The sequence below is a fragment of the Montipora foliosa genome, chromosome 4 (assembly GCF_036669935.1).
Source record: "Montipora foliosa isolate CH-2021 chromosome 4, ASM3666993v2, whole genome shotgun sequence".
Lineage (NCBI taxonomy): Eukaryota > Metazoa > Cnidaria > Anthozoa > Scleractinia > Acroporidae > Montipora > Montipora foliosa.
The window spans coordinates 24,529,594-24,545,598 of NC_090872.1; the positions used below are offsets into that span (position 1 = coordinate 24,529,594).

The following is a 16,005-nucleotide window of genomic DNA, read 5'->3' on the forward strand; positions in this document are numbered from 1 at the left end:
TAATTAACTTCTTTTTTCCCAACATATTTTACAAAATGCACGTCTGATCTTCACGCTAGGGTTATTATCAGGTTTATAATATCAGTTTCTCTCCAATCAATTGCATTTCTTTTTATCAATCACATTACAAATCCCTCCCATGACTTTGGTATCTACCACTGCCGTTATTTGATTATTGAAATTTGCGCTAGTTCCGGCTATATTATGAAACTCTCAGAAAAAAATGCGCCATTTTATCGCACAACGACGCTCATCGGCCTGGGGTTGACGAATCGGTTATCGTTGGTGTTAAAGACCACGCCTTTGTAAGTTGAACCGGTTGGTCGAGAAGGTGCGGAAGTATGGCGATGACGTAACACTACACCACTCTAACAATGTACATAAGTCGACCATGTGTTTCTTTATTCCCTTTCTCCATACACCTCCTTGCCTACTATATGACATACATGCACGAAACGTATCTTGGTCATTAAGTCGTGCATTACACAGCAAAATCTGGTTTCTAAAAGTTGCTGAGAAAAGATCTCGGGTTTGTTGTCTCTTCTCCACCTTAGAAGAACTCGAAGATGGCAGACACTTAGGCCTCATGAGGAAACTCCTAGTGATAAACTTCTTGAGTAGAACAACCGGTGGTAAGAATCAAAGGCAAGGAATTTGTCGCTGCGCTTGAGTTTACGGTAAATCCACCAATATATATTAATACCAGGGGGATTAGCGGGTCGGTGAGGCCGGCACCTTGTTAACACGCGGGTCGGTCGGAAGGGAAGGGTTCAGTTGACAGGTCGGTGAGAGGACCTTATTAAGATTAGTCTCTCTAAATATGAGGAGGTATGTGAAAGAGCGAAACGTAAGGAACCTTAAAATCTAGACTTGAATATTTAGGGAGGATAAATTGATCATGCCAAACCAAAACTGATGGTTATTTTGAAATTACTTTATTTACCCGACACCTTATAGAAAATGAAAGTCTCAATGGCAAACTAATTTTTCTAGGTTATTTACTGAATCACATTATCTCTTATCAATCACATAACAGGTTGTCTCTCCGATGACTTGACTTCAGTATCTACCATTGTGAGTATTTGTTTATTGAATTTTGCACGCTAGTTCCAGACTACATTATGAAACCCTTAGAAAAATGAAGTAGGCTTCACTTTAGCGCAATCCAACGCTCATCAGCCTGGGGCTGACGGATCGGTGACCGTTGGCGTTGAAGGCCACGCCTTTGAAACCTGAATGGGTGGAGGCGGTGCGGAAGTACGGCGATGACCTATCATTACACCAATCGTTACATTTCTTCCAACAGTTTCTAGTAAAACCAAACACAAAGAAGCCAGTGTAGAAGGAATCGTCGCAGATCAACAGCTGGTAGGAGTAGGCAGTAGAGGCTCCTACGGCATCCCACAATCCTAAAGCACTTGCAGTCTTACCATACTGAGCTGCGGCTTTAACTGGGAGGTTGGATTTTCGCTTGAAATAAGCTTTTTTTCCAGTCTGGTGGTCGACGAACATGATTTCTGTAAACTAATTAACAACAAAAAAAATAAGTTATTTGGATTGCGTTTTGTCAGAGTTACTCTTACTTTGTCAACTGAAGATCAAAAGATCTGTGATCTCAAAATAGAAACTTGGAATGGTCTTCCTGCGAGGTCGACAACTGGCGTCAGTGTTTATCATGTTGAAAACTGGGAGTTATTTAGCCTCGAAAAAAGTATAAACTACGTGTGCTCTTATTGGTTTATTACGACATTTGATCTAGCAACATACTGGAATGTTGTTGCAGTCAGTCCTGTAGCCATCACTTCCATAAGGAGTCTTAGCATTGTATGTGACTTCGGTGCGGGGTTTTGCGTACTCGTCGGTTGTGTAACACATGGTCCATCCTCCATTGTATGACGTCATATCACAGTATGCTTGGAATGCGTTCGAAGGGCTTCCTCCATCCGGGTTCAACAAATATATGCCATCGCGGCGCGAAAGCCCTCTTGTCTTGATATCCAAGCAATCCTTGCCTAGAAGATGCAAGAAACACCGTAAGCGGTTCGATTTGGGTTTGATCCCTTGGGTACGATGAAAGGTGGCCAATTTTATGACATAAGTTAAAGGAGCTACGAAACGGGAATTTCTCAGGGGCGAGAACTCACACATTTAGTTCATCATTTATGGACAAAAATCATTGGATTATTACAGAGTGTTAGCTTAGTAAATCTCGAAGACCATAGATTTAGCGTAATAACAAACAACAGTTTGAATGAACTAGGTTTTTGTTTTTTGCTTTGATAATTTGTTCCATTCCTCTCTCCCTTTTTTATTCAACCATCACAGCTCTCTTTGTCACGATTCATTTTTATTTCTTTGTCTTCTCTTTCCATCACGGATCCTTTCTCTGAATCAAATTTTTCTTTTTTAATGTTTGTATCTTTTATCATCTGCGAAATCAAAATTCGCTTCGCAAAACTGACCTGTTGCAGGTTCTTCAGACACGCGTACCCAGGCCCTTCCATCACAGAACTCTAAATGCGTTTTTTCCATGCGCAATAAGCCTTTGTTCTCAGAGTTACATTTGGCTGAAGATTCCGGGACGCGAACATTCTACAATAAACAATGAAAAGTTTTTAGTTTACAGGAAGGAATGGCTTCCGTTAGTTGTTTTGAGAACAAGAAGCAATGAAAGTGCAAACATTTTACAAGGTCGTGGCTAGGGAGCTGAGGTTGGGAACATAACATGGCTCTAAATCCGCGGCGCTGGCCAAAAAGATCGCGACTCTGGGAACAAGAATGGGAAGATCACATAATGACTTTAGTTTATGTTCACTGCACTTTCAGCGAGAATATAAATTTGAATTACATGTGGTTCCCCTTAAATGGTTTCCCTTTGGTCTTTCCTTGATACATCAATCGCTAGTCGCTACCACTTCATTTAGCGCTAATGAACTCGCTTTGATGTTTTGTTAATATCTGTCTAATGTTGCCTTGGATTTTAGGGCCCTCAGTGACCTTAAGGGCGGTGCCTACTAATTCGCAGGTATTTTTCCGCGGTTTACTGAATATGCGGAAGAAGCAGTTGAATATTTTGGTAAAAACAAATCGAAAGTGGTTCAGCGTTGTCTGTACTCTTATCGACAACGATATTCGTCATCACAGTGGCGAGTCCGCAACATTTTGACCACTGTGATGACGAATATCGTTGTCGATAAGAGTACAGACAACGCTGAACCACTTTAGATTTGTTCAATAGCCTTGGGGACAGGAAACAAACAAGAATAGTCCACAAGCTGATTTTGCAATGTCTCCGAAATTGCTACATGCTCTTTTTTCATGAAAAGTATTGGCATATTACAGCTTTCCAAAATCAAAGTTCCAGGGTACATTTCCTAGGAATTGACCACCTTAAACTTACTAAATAGACTTTTTCGTCTTTTCTACATTATGGTTTTATCACTGCGGTCGATTTGTTTCCTAACCATTAAGTTTAAAAGTTTACTGTAATATGCAACTGTTGGGACGAAAAACCTCTAATTCCATCGTCGAATACAAAACAAAGAAAAGCTCCAAATTAGCTTACACTGATGAGATCACGTGAAAACCGGAGTCAACTGCAAGGAATGGATGAGTTGCAATTCTCCTCAAAGAAGCTTTGTCTGTACTCAGCATAGACCACAACAACTAAACCATGTCGGAAACGCTATTCATATTTCAACATAGAGTATTGAACAAGGAAGGTTCCTATTTAAAAATTTCTGATTCCTCGTATTCCAAATCGCATCGTTTAGCCCTGTTTGAATTGCATTTTTTTCTTGAAATCTTTATGGAGTACACTCTTGTTTCGTTTTTTCCGGCGACTGCCATTTGTGAATTTTATTCAGGAAGAATAATCGAGCTCTATGCAACAAATTCAAAGCTAGCTAGAATGGCCAAGATTCACATGATCTCTTGACTGACCATAGTTTTAACATTTTTTCAAACAGGAACACGAAAAAGATCACTCCATTCTGAGAAACGTCCCATTCTTATCGAAACCTCTGGATTTTTTTTTGGCCGCATGCAAAGTGAGCACATACCTGTTGCAAGTGTAGATTGGACGAACGTCCGTTGTTCAGAAAGACCAGGTTCACGGGATCGCAAATGCCCCATCTGTAAACGGAGTGAAAGTAAATCGAGAAAGAAAATTATAATTATGAAATAGTAAAAAATACAAACTGAACCTATACTTACTTAAGAATCAAAACTGTTACGTAGAAAATGAGAGGCAGTTTCTGAAGCATTGTTCTCTGTATTCCAATGAAATAAGCAATGTTCACGGTGTAACCGATAGGTCTTTAAATGGAATTTTGTTGCTGTTAGGTGATATGGATCACAGAACTAAATAAAGACTCATTTCCTTGGTATACTTATGAGGTTAATCACTTCAAATACAAATAGTGACAGAAACTTGTTCAGTATACATGTTCATATTATTATAGGGGGCAATGATTACCGGAAGTGAAATTACATGGAATACAAGCTGTCACCCCCTCGTCAGAGAGGGCGACAGTAAAATGAATGATGAATCGTAAAGAAATATTAATCTTTCCCCTTGCCTTATTCAGTGACTTGTTCTTTGTAACACAATTAACAACATTGTAGCTCGTTTTCAAAGACAACACTTTCAGAAAATCTGTTGAAATTCATATGCTTGCCCGCAATTTTAAAACCTGTTAGTAATGATGAAAACCGAGAAAATTTTTAATCACTTCTATCAACAGGCGTGCATTGCAATTATTGCTAACAACAAATCTCAAAATAAAATTACTAAGAAATGCACGACAGCGCAAGTGCTGCATAAATGAGCAATTTTTAGCAAACGCCGCATCTTTGCAACTTTTCAAAATTTATTTGACCAGATTAATGACGAAAACCCAATTTTCAGAAAAGCCTTGATAAAAATTTAAGGAAAATTATGAGCATCATCTCTGTCATAAAATTTGACAGCACGCTTCTCTCTTATTCATGCAGTCAACAGCCAATAAATGACGACCATTTAGGTCAGGTGGATGAACTTGACATCCAATGAAAGACCACCAGGTTTTCATCTGAGATCAAACTCTTGCACTTTAATAAAATGTGTTATTGATTACTACATACCACTCATTAACAATCCTTTTCGCACGGTATCTCTCGCCAGTCTTCTTAGCAACTACCATAACAAATTTACTTAACCAGTATTTTAGACTCAACGCATCCATTTCGTCGATATCTGAAGAGAGCGTCGCCATCTTATGTAATTCATAGTCCTTGGAAAGGCCTCTTGGATCTAAAACGGGCATTTTAATCGTCGGGGCAAATTGCCATTCATTAAAAAAAAACAGGCCGGCCCATTTGTTCTCATATGTCGTTGACTAGGTGAAAGCTTTCTCCTCTAACTCGTCTTCTTCGCATAAGGTTTTCGGCTCGCCGCTAAACCTTACAGACGACGGCCCTTCTTCACGCTTGTTTGTACGCCAAATACACAATGTAAACGTGTTCTTTCGGTGAAGGGCAAAAATGTAACAGTGCATAATTTATCATTGTTTGATTTGAGAAAACATGTCACTGCATAATTTCTTACTGTTTCATATGAGAAGAAATGTCTCATGTCGAAACGATAAAAAGCACTCCGGCTTTGGCGTCGTGCTTTTATCTGTTTCTCGGTGTTTGGAACCCGCGAGAAGCACGAAGCCCTCGTTGTTGACATATTACTTGATCGTGAATGAAATTTAGATTTGATTCGTCGAAAACAACGAGAAGAACAGATGAATTCATTGCTGATCTATAAACGTCCACCGGTTTTATGCCATTGCTTTGGAAGAAAAAGAGATCTGAAAACCAGAAAGTAAAATAGTAAAAGATACAAACTGAACCTATACTTACTTAAGAATCAACTTTGTTACGCAGAAAATGCGAGGCAGTTTCAAAAGCATTGTTCTCTCACAATAAACAAACGGCGTCGCCCTCAATACTGATATTTTAAAAAAAGAAATAAGCAATGCTCACTGCACGATCGATAGGTCTGTAAAGTGAAATGAAATACCAGAAAGAGGCTTCTGGTATTTTTTGGCTGTAAGGTGATGCGGATCACAGAACCAAATAAATCCCCTTTTCCTTAGCATTCTTATGAGGTTAATTAACTCAATTGCAAACTGTCACAGAAACTTGACTTGTTCAGTATACGTGTTCATATGACGCACAACGAAGCAACGATATTACCGGAAGTGAAGAACTTCTGCAAAGAGCGTCTGGTCAGGTGTGAGCTCGAGTACCCGATGTAGTGGTCGGAGTTATTTTCTCCTGCATCCGGTAGCCGGCCGACACCTAAGCACAAACAGCCAGATATATCAAGGGGAAATTGCCTAGAGAGGAAAATACAGATGCAGGATCAAACTTAGATCCAGAAGAGTGCGTAATTACATGCAAAACGCTTTTGCCAAGCGTCACGAAGTGTCCACAACTTAAACATCACTCGCGACGGGGAACACAGAAAATTAAGGTCACAAAGTGTCCCCAAACACTCCGGTACGCGGTCCTCAAGTAAGATATAAACAGCTGCATTTACCCTCACTGGAAAATAATCTTAACCCCTTGAAAATGCTCAGGGACATTTTGCGTTGGATATCAAATCGGGTGTGCATTTAAGCCTGGTTTTCACTTGCGACGCAAGAACAAGCACAAGCATAAGTAGCTTCTAAAAATTTGGTTTTATCAACGGAGTTGATAATGTAAATTGGCCACCGTACAGAGATTCTAAAAGCTCCACCGACGCAGCACCACAGTTTCTTTAGAAACTACCCCTTCATTCATAAGTAGCTTCTGCTTGGTGAAAACGAAAGTCGACATAAGCATCAACATCAACCACGCGGTGACGGCATCAGCCATTTTGTTCAAATGCTCAGACACGGGGAATCTGAAACGAGTGCTTTAATTGGCCAGACGCAGCAAATTTCCTTGTGCTTATGCTACGTTTTGTTTTCACACGACGCAAGCGAACGCAAGCATAAGCGCAATTAACCACAAGGAAAAGGAAGAAAAATTGATCCTTGTGTTTGTGCTTGCGTCAACCCCGTTTTCACGATGAAAAAAGCGCTCTTATGCTTGCATGCGATTGCTTGCGTAGCTAGTGAAAACCAGACTATAATTAGGCACATTTCTGCAGAATCAGACGGCATAACCTATGTTCGCCGTTACCTACTGCGATGATGTAAAACCGCAGAAAAATCGAAATGTAAAAGTGATTCTCGCACTTAAATGGACAATTTAATAAATTGTCGAAGAAGTTATTTAAGCAATTTTCCGCACTTGAAATATACATTTATTTCAGTTTCACGTCCGCAATTCCAGTCTGCCTTCGTCAAAATTTTGCTGTTATAGCACATAGAAGAAACTCGAATCTTCTCAAATGGCTTTCGATAGCTCCCGTGGTATAGAGCGGTATGCCGCGTAATCTTGAATTTAGCCTCATGAGGAAGCTCCTAGTGATAAACTTCTTGAGTAGAACAACCGGTGGTAAGAATCAAAGGCAAGGAATTTTTCGCTGTGCTTGAGTTTACGGTAAACCCACCAATATTTATTAATCCCAGGTGGATTAGCGGGTCGGTGCGGCCGGCACCTTGTTAACACGCGGGTCGGTCGGACGGGAAGGGTTCAGTTGACGGGTCGGTGAGGGGACCTTATTAAGATTAGTCTCTGTAACATGAGGAGGTAGGTGAAAGAGCGAAACGTAAGGAACCTTAAAATCTAGAGTTGAATATTCAGGGAGGATAAATAGATCATGCCAAACCAAAACTGATGATTCTTTTGAAATTACTTTATTTACCTGACACCTTATAGAAAATGAAAGTCTCAATTGCAAACTAATTTTTCTAGGTTATGAACTGAATCACATTATCTCGACAGGTTGTCTCTCCGATGACTTGACTTCAGTATCTACCATTGTCAGTATTTGTTTATTGAGATTTGCACGCTAGTTCCCGGCTATATTATGAAACCCTTAGAAAAATGAAGTAGGCGTCACTAATTAGCGCAACCCGACGCTCATCAGCCTGGAGCTGACGGGTCGTTGACCGTTGGCGTTAAAGGCCACGCCTTTGTAACCTGAATGGGTGGAGGCGGTGCGGAAGTACGGCGATGACGTATCACTACACCAATCGTTACATTTCTTGTAACAATTACCAGTAAAACCAGATACAAAGAAGCCAGTGTAGAAGGAATGGTCGCAGATCAACAGCTGGTAGGAGTAGGCAGTAGAGACTCCTACGGCATCCCACAATCCTAACGCACTTCCAGTCTTACCATACTGAGCTGCGACTTTAACTGGGAGGTTGGATTTTCGCTTGAAATAAGCTTTTTTTCCAGTCTGGTGGTCGACGAACATGATTTCTGTAAACTAATTAACAACGAAAAAAAGGTTATTTGGATTGCGCTTTGTCAGAGTTACTCTTACTTTGTCAACTGAAGATCAAAATATAGGTTTTAACTTGCTCATTAGAGGGATTGCACCTCTTTCTTGCGTACGCGTCCTTTGTATTGTTTGTGTGGCTGTTATGCTCTTAGATTTATCGCTTTGATCAGCAATTTTTTTGGAAAATAATTTTATTAATGAAGTCAGTGTAGGTAGAGGTTTCTGACTGTACTTGACCAGATCTATAATCTCAAAATAGAAACTCGGAATGGTCTTCCTGTGAGGTCGACAACTTGCGTCAGTGTTTATTATGTTGAAAACTGGGAGTTATTTAGCCTCGAAAAAAGTATGAACTACGTGTGCTCTTATTGGTTTATTACGACATTTGATCTATGTAGCTACATACTGGAATGTTGTTGCAGTCAGTCCTGTAGCCATCACTTCCATACGGAGTCTTAGCATTGTATGTGACTTCGGTGCGGGGTTTTGCGTACTCGTCGGTTGTGTAACACATGGTCCATCCTCCATTGTATGACGTCATATCACAGTATGCTTGGAATGCGTTCGAGGGGCTTCCTCCGTCCGGGTTTAACCAATATATTCCATCGCGGCGCGAAAGCCCTCTTGTCTTGACATCCAAGCAATCCTTGACTAGAAGATGCAAGAAACACCGTAAGAAGTTCGATTTAGGTTTGATCCCTTGGGTACGATGAAAGGTGGCCAATTTCATGACATAAATTAAAGGAGCTACGAAACGGGAAATTCTCAGGAGGCGAGAGCTCACACATTTAGTTCATCATTTATGGACAAAAATCCATCACTTGTGAATCACCTGCTGCAATTAAAGAAAGAAACTGGTTTAGGGATACTGACCATGACTTGATCCACGCATAAGCGAATTTAAGGCAAGCTTTGGTAGATTGGATTATTACAGGGTGTTCGCTTAGTAAATCTCGAAGAGCAGAGATTTAGCGTAATAACAAACAACAATTTGAACGAACTAAGTTTTTGTCCTTTGCTTTGATATTTTGTTCCATTGCTCTCGCCCTTTTTAATTCAACTATTCCATCTTTCTTTGTCACGATTCTTTTTTTCTTTTTTTCTCTCCTCTTACTATTACGGAACCTTTCTCTGAATCACATATTTAATTAAAGGTTTTACAATTGAACCCACTGGCAACTCGAAGAAATCCGAGCCCCAGATGGGATTTGAGCCCACGACCCTCCGTGATCTAGTACGGATGCTCCAACCACTGAGGTACTGCAGACTACTGTGGGTCTTTGACTTAAGCTGTATCACGCAGCTACCGAGTCAAATAACGACTGACAACATAGCTCATAACTGCATCGCGCAGTCACATTCGACTAGATCACGGAGGGTCGTGGACTCAAATCCCACCTGGGGCTCGGATTTTTCCGAGTTCCCAGGGGGTTCAATTGTAAAACCTTCCATTTAATATGTGTAAATCATTCTCACATTCACTTTCTCTGATTCAATTCTTTTTTATATTTTATGAGAACTTTTTATCACATGAGAAATGAAATGATGGTAGAACCAACTGGGATCTCGGAAAAAATCCGAGCCCCAGATGGGATTCGAACCCACGACCCTCCGTGATCTAGTCGGATGCTCTAACCACTGAGCTACTAGAGACTCTATGGCGAGCAAGGGTGAAATGTGGGTATTGACTCGAGCTGCATCACGCAGCTACAGAGTCAAATGACTGACAGCATAGCTCATAACTGCATCGCGCAGTCACATGTGTGTCTCATGTGTTTATATCATTCTCACATTCGCTCACTTGGGTGGTTGGTTGGCCGCATCTCAGATATGCTTTAAAGGTGACTGCGCGATGCAGTTATGAGCTATGCTGTCAGTCATTTGACTCTGTAGCTACGTGATGCAGCTCGAGTCAATACCCACATTTCACCCTTGCTCGCCATAGAGTCTCTAGTAGCTCAGTGGTTAGAGCATCCGACTAGATCACGGAGGGTCGTGGGTTCGAATCCCATCTGGGGCTCGGATTTTTTCCGAGATCCCAGTTGGTTCTACCATCATTTCATTTCTCATGTGTTTATATTATTCTCACATTAACTTTTTATCGCCTGCAAAATCGAAATTTACGTCGCTGCACTGACCTGTTGCAGTTTCTTCAGACACACGTACCCAGGCCTTTCCATTACAGAACTCTAAATGCACTTTTGCCATGCGCAATAAGCCTTTGTTCTCAGAGTTACATTTGGCTGAGGATTCCTGGACGCGAACACTCTACAATAAACAATGGCAAACAGCGGTGATAAACATTGTATTCCAACGCAGTTTTTATAAAACTTGACAGTCACTTTTGAAAATGTATGTTGACTAGCATACGAAACGTCAAGTTTTATAAAAAATGCGTTGGAATACAATGTTTATCACCCCTGTTTGTGTTATTTTCTTAAACAATGGCAAGTTTTTGGTTTACAAGAATTCGAAGGAATGGCTTCCGTTAGTTGTTTTGGAAACAAGAAGCAATGAAATGCAAACATTTTACTAGTTCGTAGTTGAGGAGCTGGTTCTTGGGAAGATAATATGGATCTATGGCCGTGGCGCTGGCCAAAAAGATCGCGGCTCTGGGAAGAGATGGGAAGATCAAATAATGACTTTTGTTCAATGCACATTTCAGCGAGAATATAAATTTGAAGTAAAATGTAGTTTCTCTTCAGTGGTTTCCCTTTGATCTTTCCTTGAAACATCAGTCGCTAGTCGCTACCACTTCATTTAGCGCCAATGAAGAACTAGCTTTGATGTTGTGTTAATATCTGTCTAATATTGCCTAGGGTACTAGGGACCTTAAGGAAGCTTCATGGGGTTTTCCACGCGTAAATGTGAGTTTCCAATGGAAAAAATGATCAAACAATGCCGATCATTTGGGTGAGGAAATGTTTTGATATTTGAGTGATACTACTCTCAAGCAATAGGGGAATTCTTGTTTACATTTTTTGTCTTATTAGCATAAGTCATTGATAAGCCCTTCGTTTTCTAATCTATCAGCCAAAAAATCAGTACTGAGCGCAATTTACCAGATAATCTCTGAGTAATGACGCTATGAAAATTCGAAATTTTACAAAGGGTGATGGGCTTATTAGCGCTTTTGCCACCCGATAATTTATCGGTTTTTCATGGCTAATAACCAAGAACTTCTGCCGGTCGACGACAAATCCATTATTCAAGAGGAAGTCGTTATTCCTTTATTCCGTCCAACAAAATTTTCGTTATCAGTCTTATTCCGTCATTCCTCTTCAACCCCCGAAACTGCGATGAAATTGTCGTTACTCAAACTTGTAGAAATAATTAGAAAATTTACGATGAAACCGTAAAACAATTTATTTTCAAATGTGCTGCGATACTCACGTAAGTTAAGCTTATCAGGTACTTCAAGCCGTAGCACTGGTTATAGTTCTACAGACATTTGCTGATGAGTGCCAGGACAGATTTTAAGTTACTATTTGGTTTCTTTCTGCATGCAATTTAGACCTCAGGGATCTTTCGATTCCCGCGATCTGGTGTAAGGGGAATTTGTAGACAGTCTTCAGGGAGTCTTGCTTTTTCATTTTACATCATGCACGAATTTCAGATCAGTGCATAGCAGCTGAGCTAGAGTTTTGTGTTTTCCCTCCACTTCATCACGGTCTGGAAAGGGGGTGGTCCGGGTTAAATGTCAGCACATTAAAGATACTCTCATTCCCTCAACAAACTAAAATAAGTCCCACTGACTTCAATACGTCGTTTCTGTGGTTATCAATCATGGTAAATGTTGTCACTATCAACGAAATGTACGGCGGTATTACTATCTATTAGATGCATTAGTATTCAAGATATTCAAGTACAGAAGTGCTTCCGGTTCACGCAGCCAAAAAATCATTTTATAGATTCAAAAACAACTCGATTGCTGGATACTACAGGGCCTGGCGCGTAGCGCAATGCCTACGCATTCACTTATTCAAAAATTCAAAAAAGGCAAAAGAGGCTCCCATTTGTGAGAAGATTGAGGATCCTTCTTTATTTAATAATTTAAACTTTATAAATTGCCAAAAATCTTCAAAGCGAGGGAAGCGCCGATTAATAATACTTGATTAATAAAAAATATAATCAACCTGCAGTTTGTAACAAGAGTCATCTGGCCCTAGACCCAGAGAGGCAGTAGCTTGTAAAATGCTCTTTTATAGGAACTAATTTGCAAGGCTGTAGCCGGAAAAAATACCTTTCAAAGGAGAATTAGTTTTCCGCATTCCCAAAAAAGGAGGTAAATGCTTTCCCTCTCACTCTGCATGGCAAAAACAGCAATTCCCATCATCAACACGGCCTGAAGTGTTGGTCGCGCTAATCTCTTAAGAAACATTATCAAATTAAAAACTTTAAGGTTCGAGCTCTTGGTGCAGTTAAAGGCCAGTTCAAAAGCATTTCTCCAATTAACAGTTTCATAATTTAGTCCAATATCTTTGTGCCATTTTTCTTGGGTCTTTTTTGGTTGTTGTTCGCTTTGGATGGACACAAGCCTCTTGTAGACAAATTTAGATGATTTTGGTGCATCCAAAGATCCAACAGGAAGGCTCTCATACCCGGCCTGTGATTCCTCTATTTGTGTTCTATGATTCTTAAATGTCGACGAAGATCATTGCATAAAATGTTAGAGTGATGGAGACATGCAGGCCATATATACTTGTCTTGAAAAGCACACTGATGTGTCAAAAACTTGGAGGATTCGTCCACTAAATTTTCGACTTAAGGTGTGCCCTCAAAAAAAAAAAAACAATCTTTGTAAAACACCGGATTATTGTCAACACCAAATTTAAAAAATTTCCTTCACAAAGGAGTCCGATTTTCTTAAACAGATCTTGAATATCTCTCTCGTTAAGATTTACTGACAGTACCACTTTACCTCCATAGGGTTGAACTTCCAACCCTTTCAGGTCCTTTCACTGCAATGAAATCCGTTGACACTTATAGATTTTACTCTCTCTAACGCCAGACGATTTTACTCGTCAATGGGGTAGCCCTCAGCGGTAAAAGGGTTTAAAAAAATCCCTTCCATCCACTGCCATTTTCAATATTACGGTAGTCTTTTATCCAATATTTCTTAAGGGATTTATTAACGAAGCTGTATCTATCACCTTAAGTCCTCCTTCAGAATCATTTTAAATTTACGTTGCGCTTATTTGTATCTCCATCCAAAGATTCCTGTTGGATCCAATTGCCTTATGGTCTGTTTAAAGAGAGGCACGGACATACTAATTGTGATACCGCAAGGCTTTTAAGAACTATAATTTTCCCCAATTAACTGCTATTTTACACTATCTTTGCTTTTCCATCCTTTCTTTATAATTTTAGGAAGCAGTTACATTAGGGTCAACTGCGAACCACACCCCAAGAGCTGCCATTTGAAATCAGTCTTTCCGGACAAACCTTGTGATTGCAGTTGGTCTCTAATCGATCCACATTACCTCCGTCTTACTGCAGTTGAGTCTAAGACCAGACAGCCCCCCCCCCCCCCCGCCCACCCCCCCGCCCGAAAATATCCAAAATCCCTAAGGCTTCTTCAAGGGACTGTTCGGATCCGTCTAACATAAGCGTGATATCGTCTGCGTACTGCCTGAGGTTAATTTCATTATTATCTATAGACAATCCCCATATTTGGCAGTTGCTTTTACGAATAGCCTCTGCCATTACATTTCAACTGATAAGACAAATAAGTACGGGGACAATGGACAATTAATCCTGCCGAACTCCTCGACTAAGTTTTAAAAAATTAATCTCCCAGCCATTGTTTAAAATGCAGCTTTCAGTATCAGAGTAGAAAATACCAATCCATTTTAATTAATGTGACCCAAAGCCTAAGAACTTCAGGGCCTTATGTTCGAAAGAGCATTCCAACGTATCAAAAGCTTTCTCAAAGTCAAGAAAGAAGCAGCCCCGGAATATTTTTCGCGTTTGCATATTTAATGATACTGTCGATTAAGGTAATCCCCTTGAAATTGTTCTACTATCAAACTTTTTTGGAAACTTGGCATAATTAATATTCATGATATGAAAATTAAAAAAATGCAATTAAAAAAATGGGGTCACCGCGCTTGTTTACGCGTCAGCAGACTCGTAAAATGGGGTATTTTTACTGTTTTCGCATTAAAAATTCGAATCACCTTCATACAGAATTAAGTCTTGGTTACTTCAAAGACACAAAAATTTATTTTGAAAATAAAGCTTCTTTTATTTACATAAGCAGTAATGCTTCATTTACGCCGACTTTGATTCCCTGGTTGTGGGAATAGTGCACTTTTTGGGACAGTTCCGTGGTTAGCTTGAAGTCCTCGCCTTGGGTAAAATACACCCAGTACGGAACTGTTTTCCAAAAAAAATTCATGTTCTACTATCAAACTTTTTTTCTTCTTTAAATATGTTCTTTATTAGACTGTTCCTAGCAAATACCTGAAAAAAAAAATCGGGGGTCACCGTGCTCGTTTGAGAGAAAAGGAGCATTTATTTCGTTATCAGGTTTAGTTTGAGCGAAATCTCTTACGTTTTGTATGCGCACGTGCTCATGTGCGCGCGCTAATGACGCGAAAATCGTGCGCAGTAGGGATGCGCAATGCAATACTAAGGAATTACCTTAATCTCATATTCTCAGCTCGAATAAATTTGCCCTTTATAAAGCCTGTCTGATCTTCTCATATAAGTTTTGGAAGCAGTCTTAATTCGACTTGCTATGGCTTTTGGCGCAATCTTATAATCGCAATTTGAATTCAAAGTGTTAATGGTCGCCACTTCTTAATCAAATTGAGGACGCCTCCGAGTCTCAGTGATACCGAAAGCTTTCCTGCTTTCAGTATGTAAAATTGAGAGCATTCAACTTGGTCCTTGATGTTGAAAAGGTCAAAAAAGGTGGTATTTAAAGGACTCATACGAAAGCTTTAGCAACAATTGACGTTTTTTTATGAAAACTTAGATTTGGATTGACTTTTTGAGAGCTTTGAATCAACCATTAACCATTGACCAAATTAAATTAATTAGAAATGAATATGCGCATGATCACTTTGTAAACCCAAATCTGCTTTGGGAAATGGTTAAAATGAAAGTAAGAAAAGAGTCAATAAAATGTGGAGCGGCTAAAAAAAAGAGGATTACGAGGGAGCAAGAGAAAATCGAGAAATCAATTGATACTTTGGAAAAAGATCTTAGTAGCACTTCTATTGATGATTCTCAAAAACAAAGAAAAAATGGTTAGAACTTGAAACAAAGAAAAGAGAATTGGAGATGACATTGATTGGATATCAAACAAAAGGAGCAATTATCAGACCCAAATCCCTATGGTACAATGCAGGCGAGAAAAATACCAAGTACTTCCTTAAGTTATAAAAAAAGCACTGTAAACGAGGGACTATAACACAGCTTAACTAACCAGCGAAACTTTGTTGTCACAGACACGGAAATTTTAAATGAATGTGTGTCTTTTTATGGAAACATTTATAGTTTTAAGATAAACAACCAGCGCTTTGCTAAAGATTTCTTTCAACAGCCAAATAATAAACACATTACGAAAAACATTTTTTTTGCGA

General features: G+C 39.7%; 2 protein-coding genes across 4 annotated transcripts in view; both read right to left on the bottom strand.

Annotated features, from left to right (window-relative positions):
• Window positions 1–904: 904 nt before the first annotated feature.
• LOC138000424 (uncharacterized) overlaps window positions 905–16,005 on the bottom strand; it is a 16,566-nt gene continuing 1,465 nt past the window's right edge. Inside the window, exons 1-5 of one of the 3 annotated variants that reach the window (XM_068846832.1) lie at window positions 5,890–6,309; window positions 4,062–4,134; window positions 2,463–2,592; window positions 1,768–2,012; window positions 905–1,524 (exon numbers count right to left, since the gene is read on the bottom strand). In XM_068846832.1, coding sequence (XP_068702933.1) covers window positions 1,156–1,524; window positions 1,768–2,012; window positions 2,463–2,592; window positions 4,062–4,134; window positions 5,890–5,939 — 867 coding nt within the window. In that variant the 5' untranslated portion in view covers window positions 5,940–6,309 and the 3' untranslated portion in view covers window positions 905–1,155. Of the gene's footprint in view, window positions 1,525–1,767; window positions 2,013–2,462; window positions 2,593–4,061; window positions 4,135–4,215; window positions 4,366–5,889; window positions 6,310–16,005 lie in introns of those variants that run through there. The other 2 variants (XM_068846830.1, XM_068846829.1) reach the window with 2 other exon arrangements.
• The window catches only part of LOC138000411 (uncharacterized), a 58,430-nt gene continuing 50,270 nt past the window's right edge, over window positions 7,846–16,005 (bottom strand). The window contains exon 7 of the mRNA XM_068846806.1: window positions 7,846–8,398. Within this exon, the coding sequence (XP_068702907.1) occupies window positions 8,030–8,398 (369 nt within the window). The 3' untranslated portion in view covers window positions 7,846–8,029. The remainder of the gene's footprint in view (window positions 8,399–16,005) is intronic.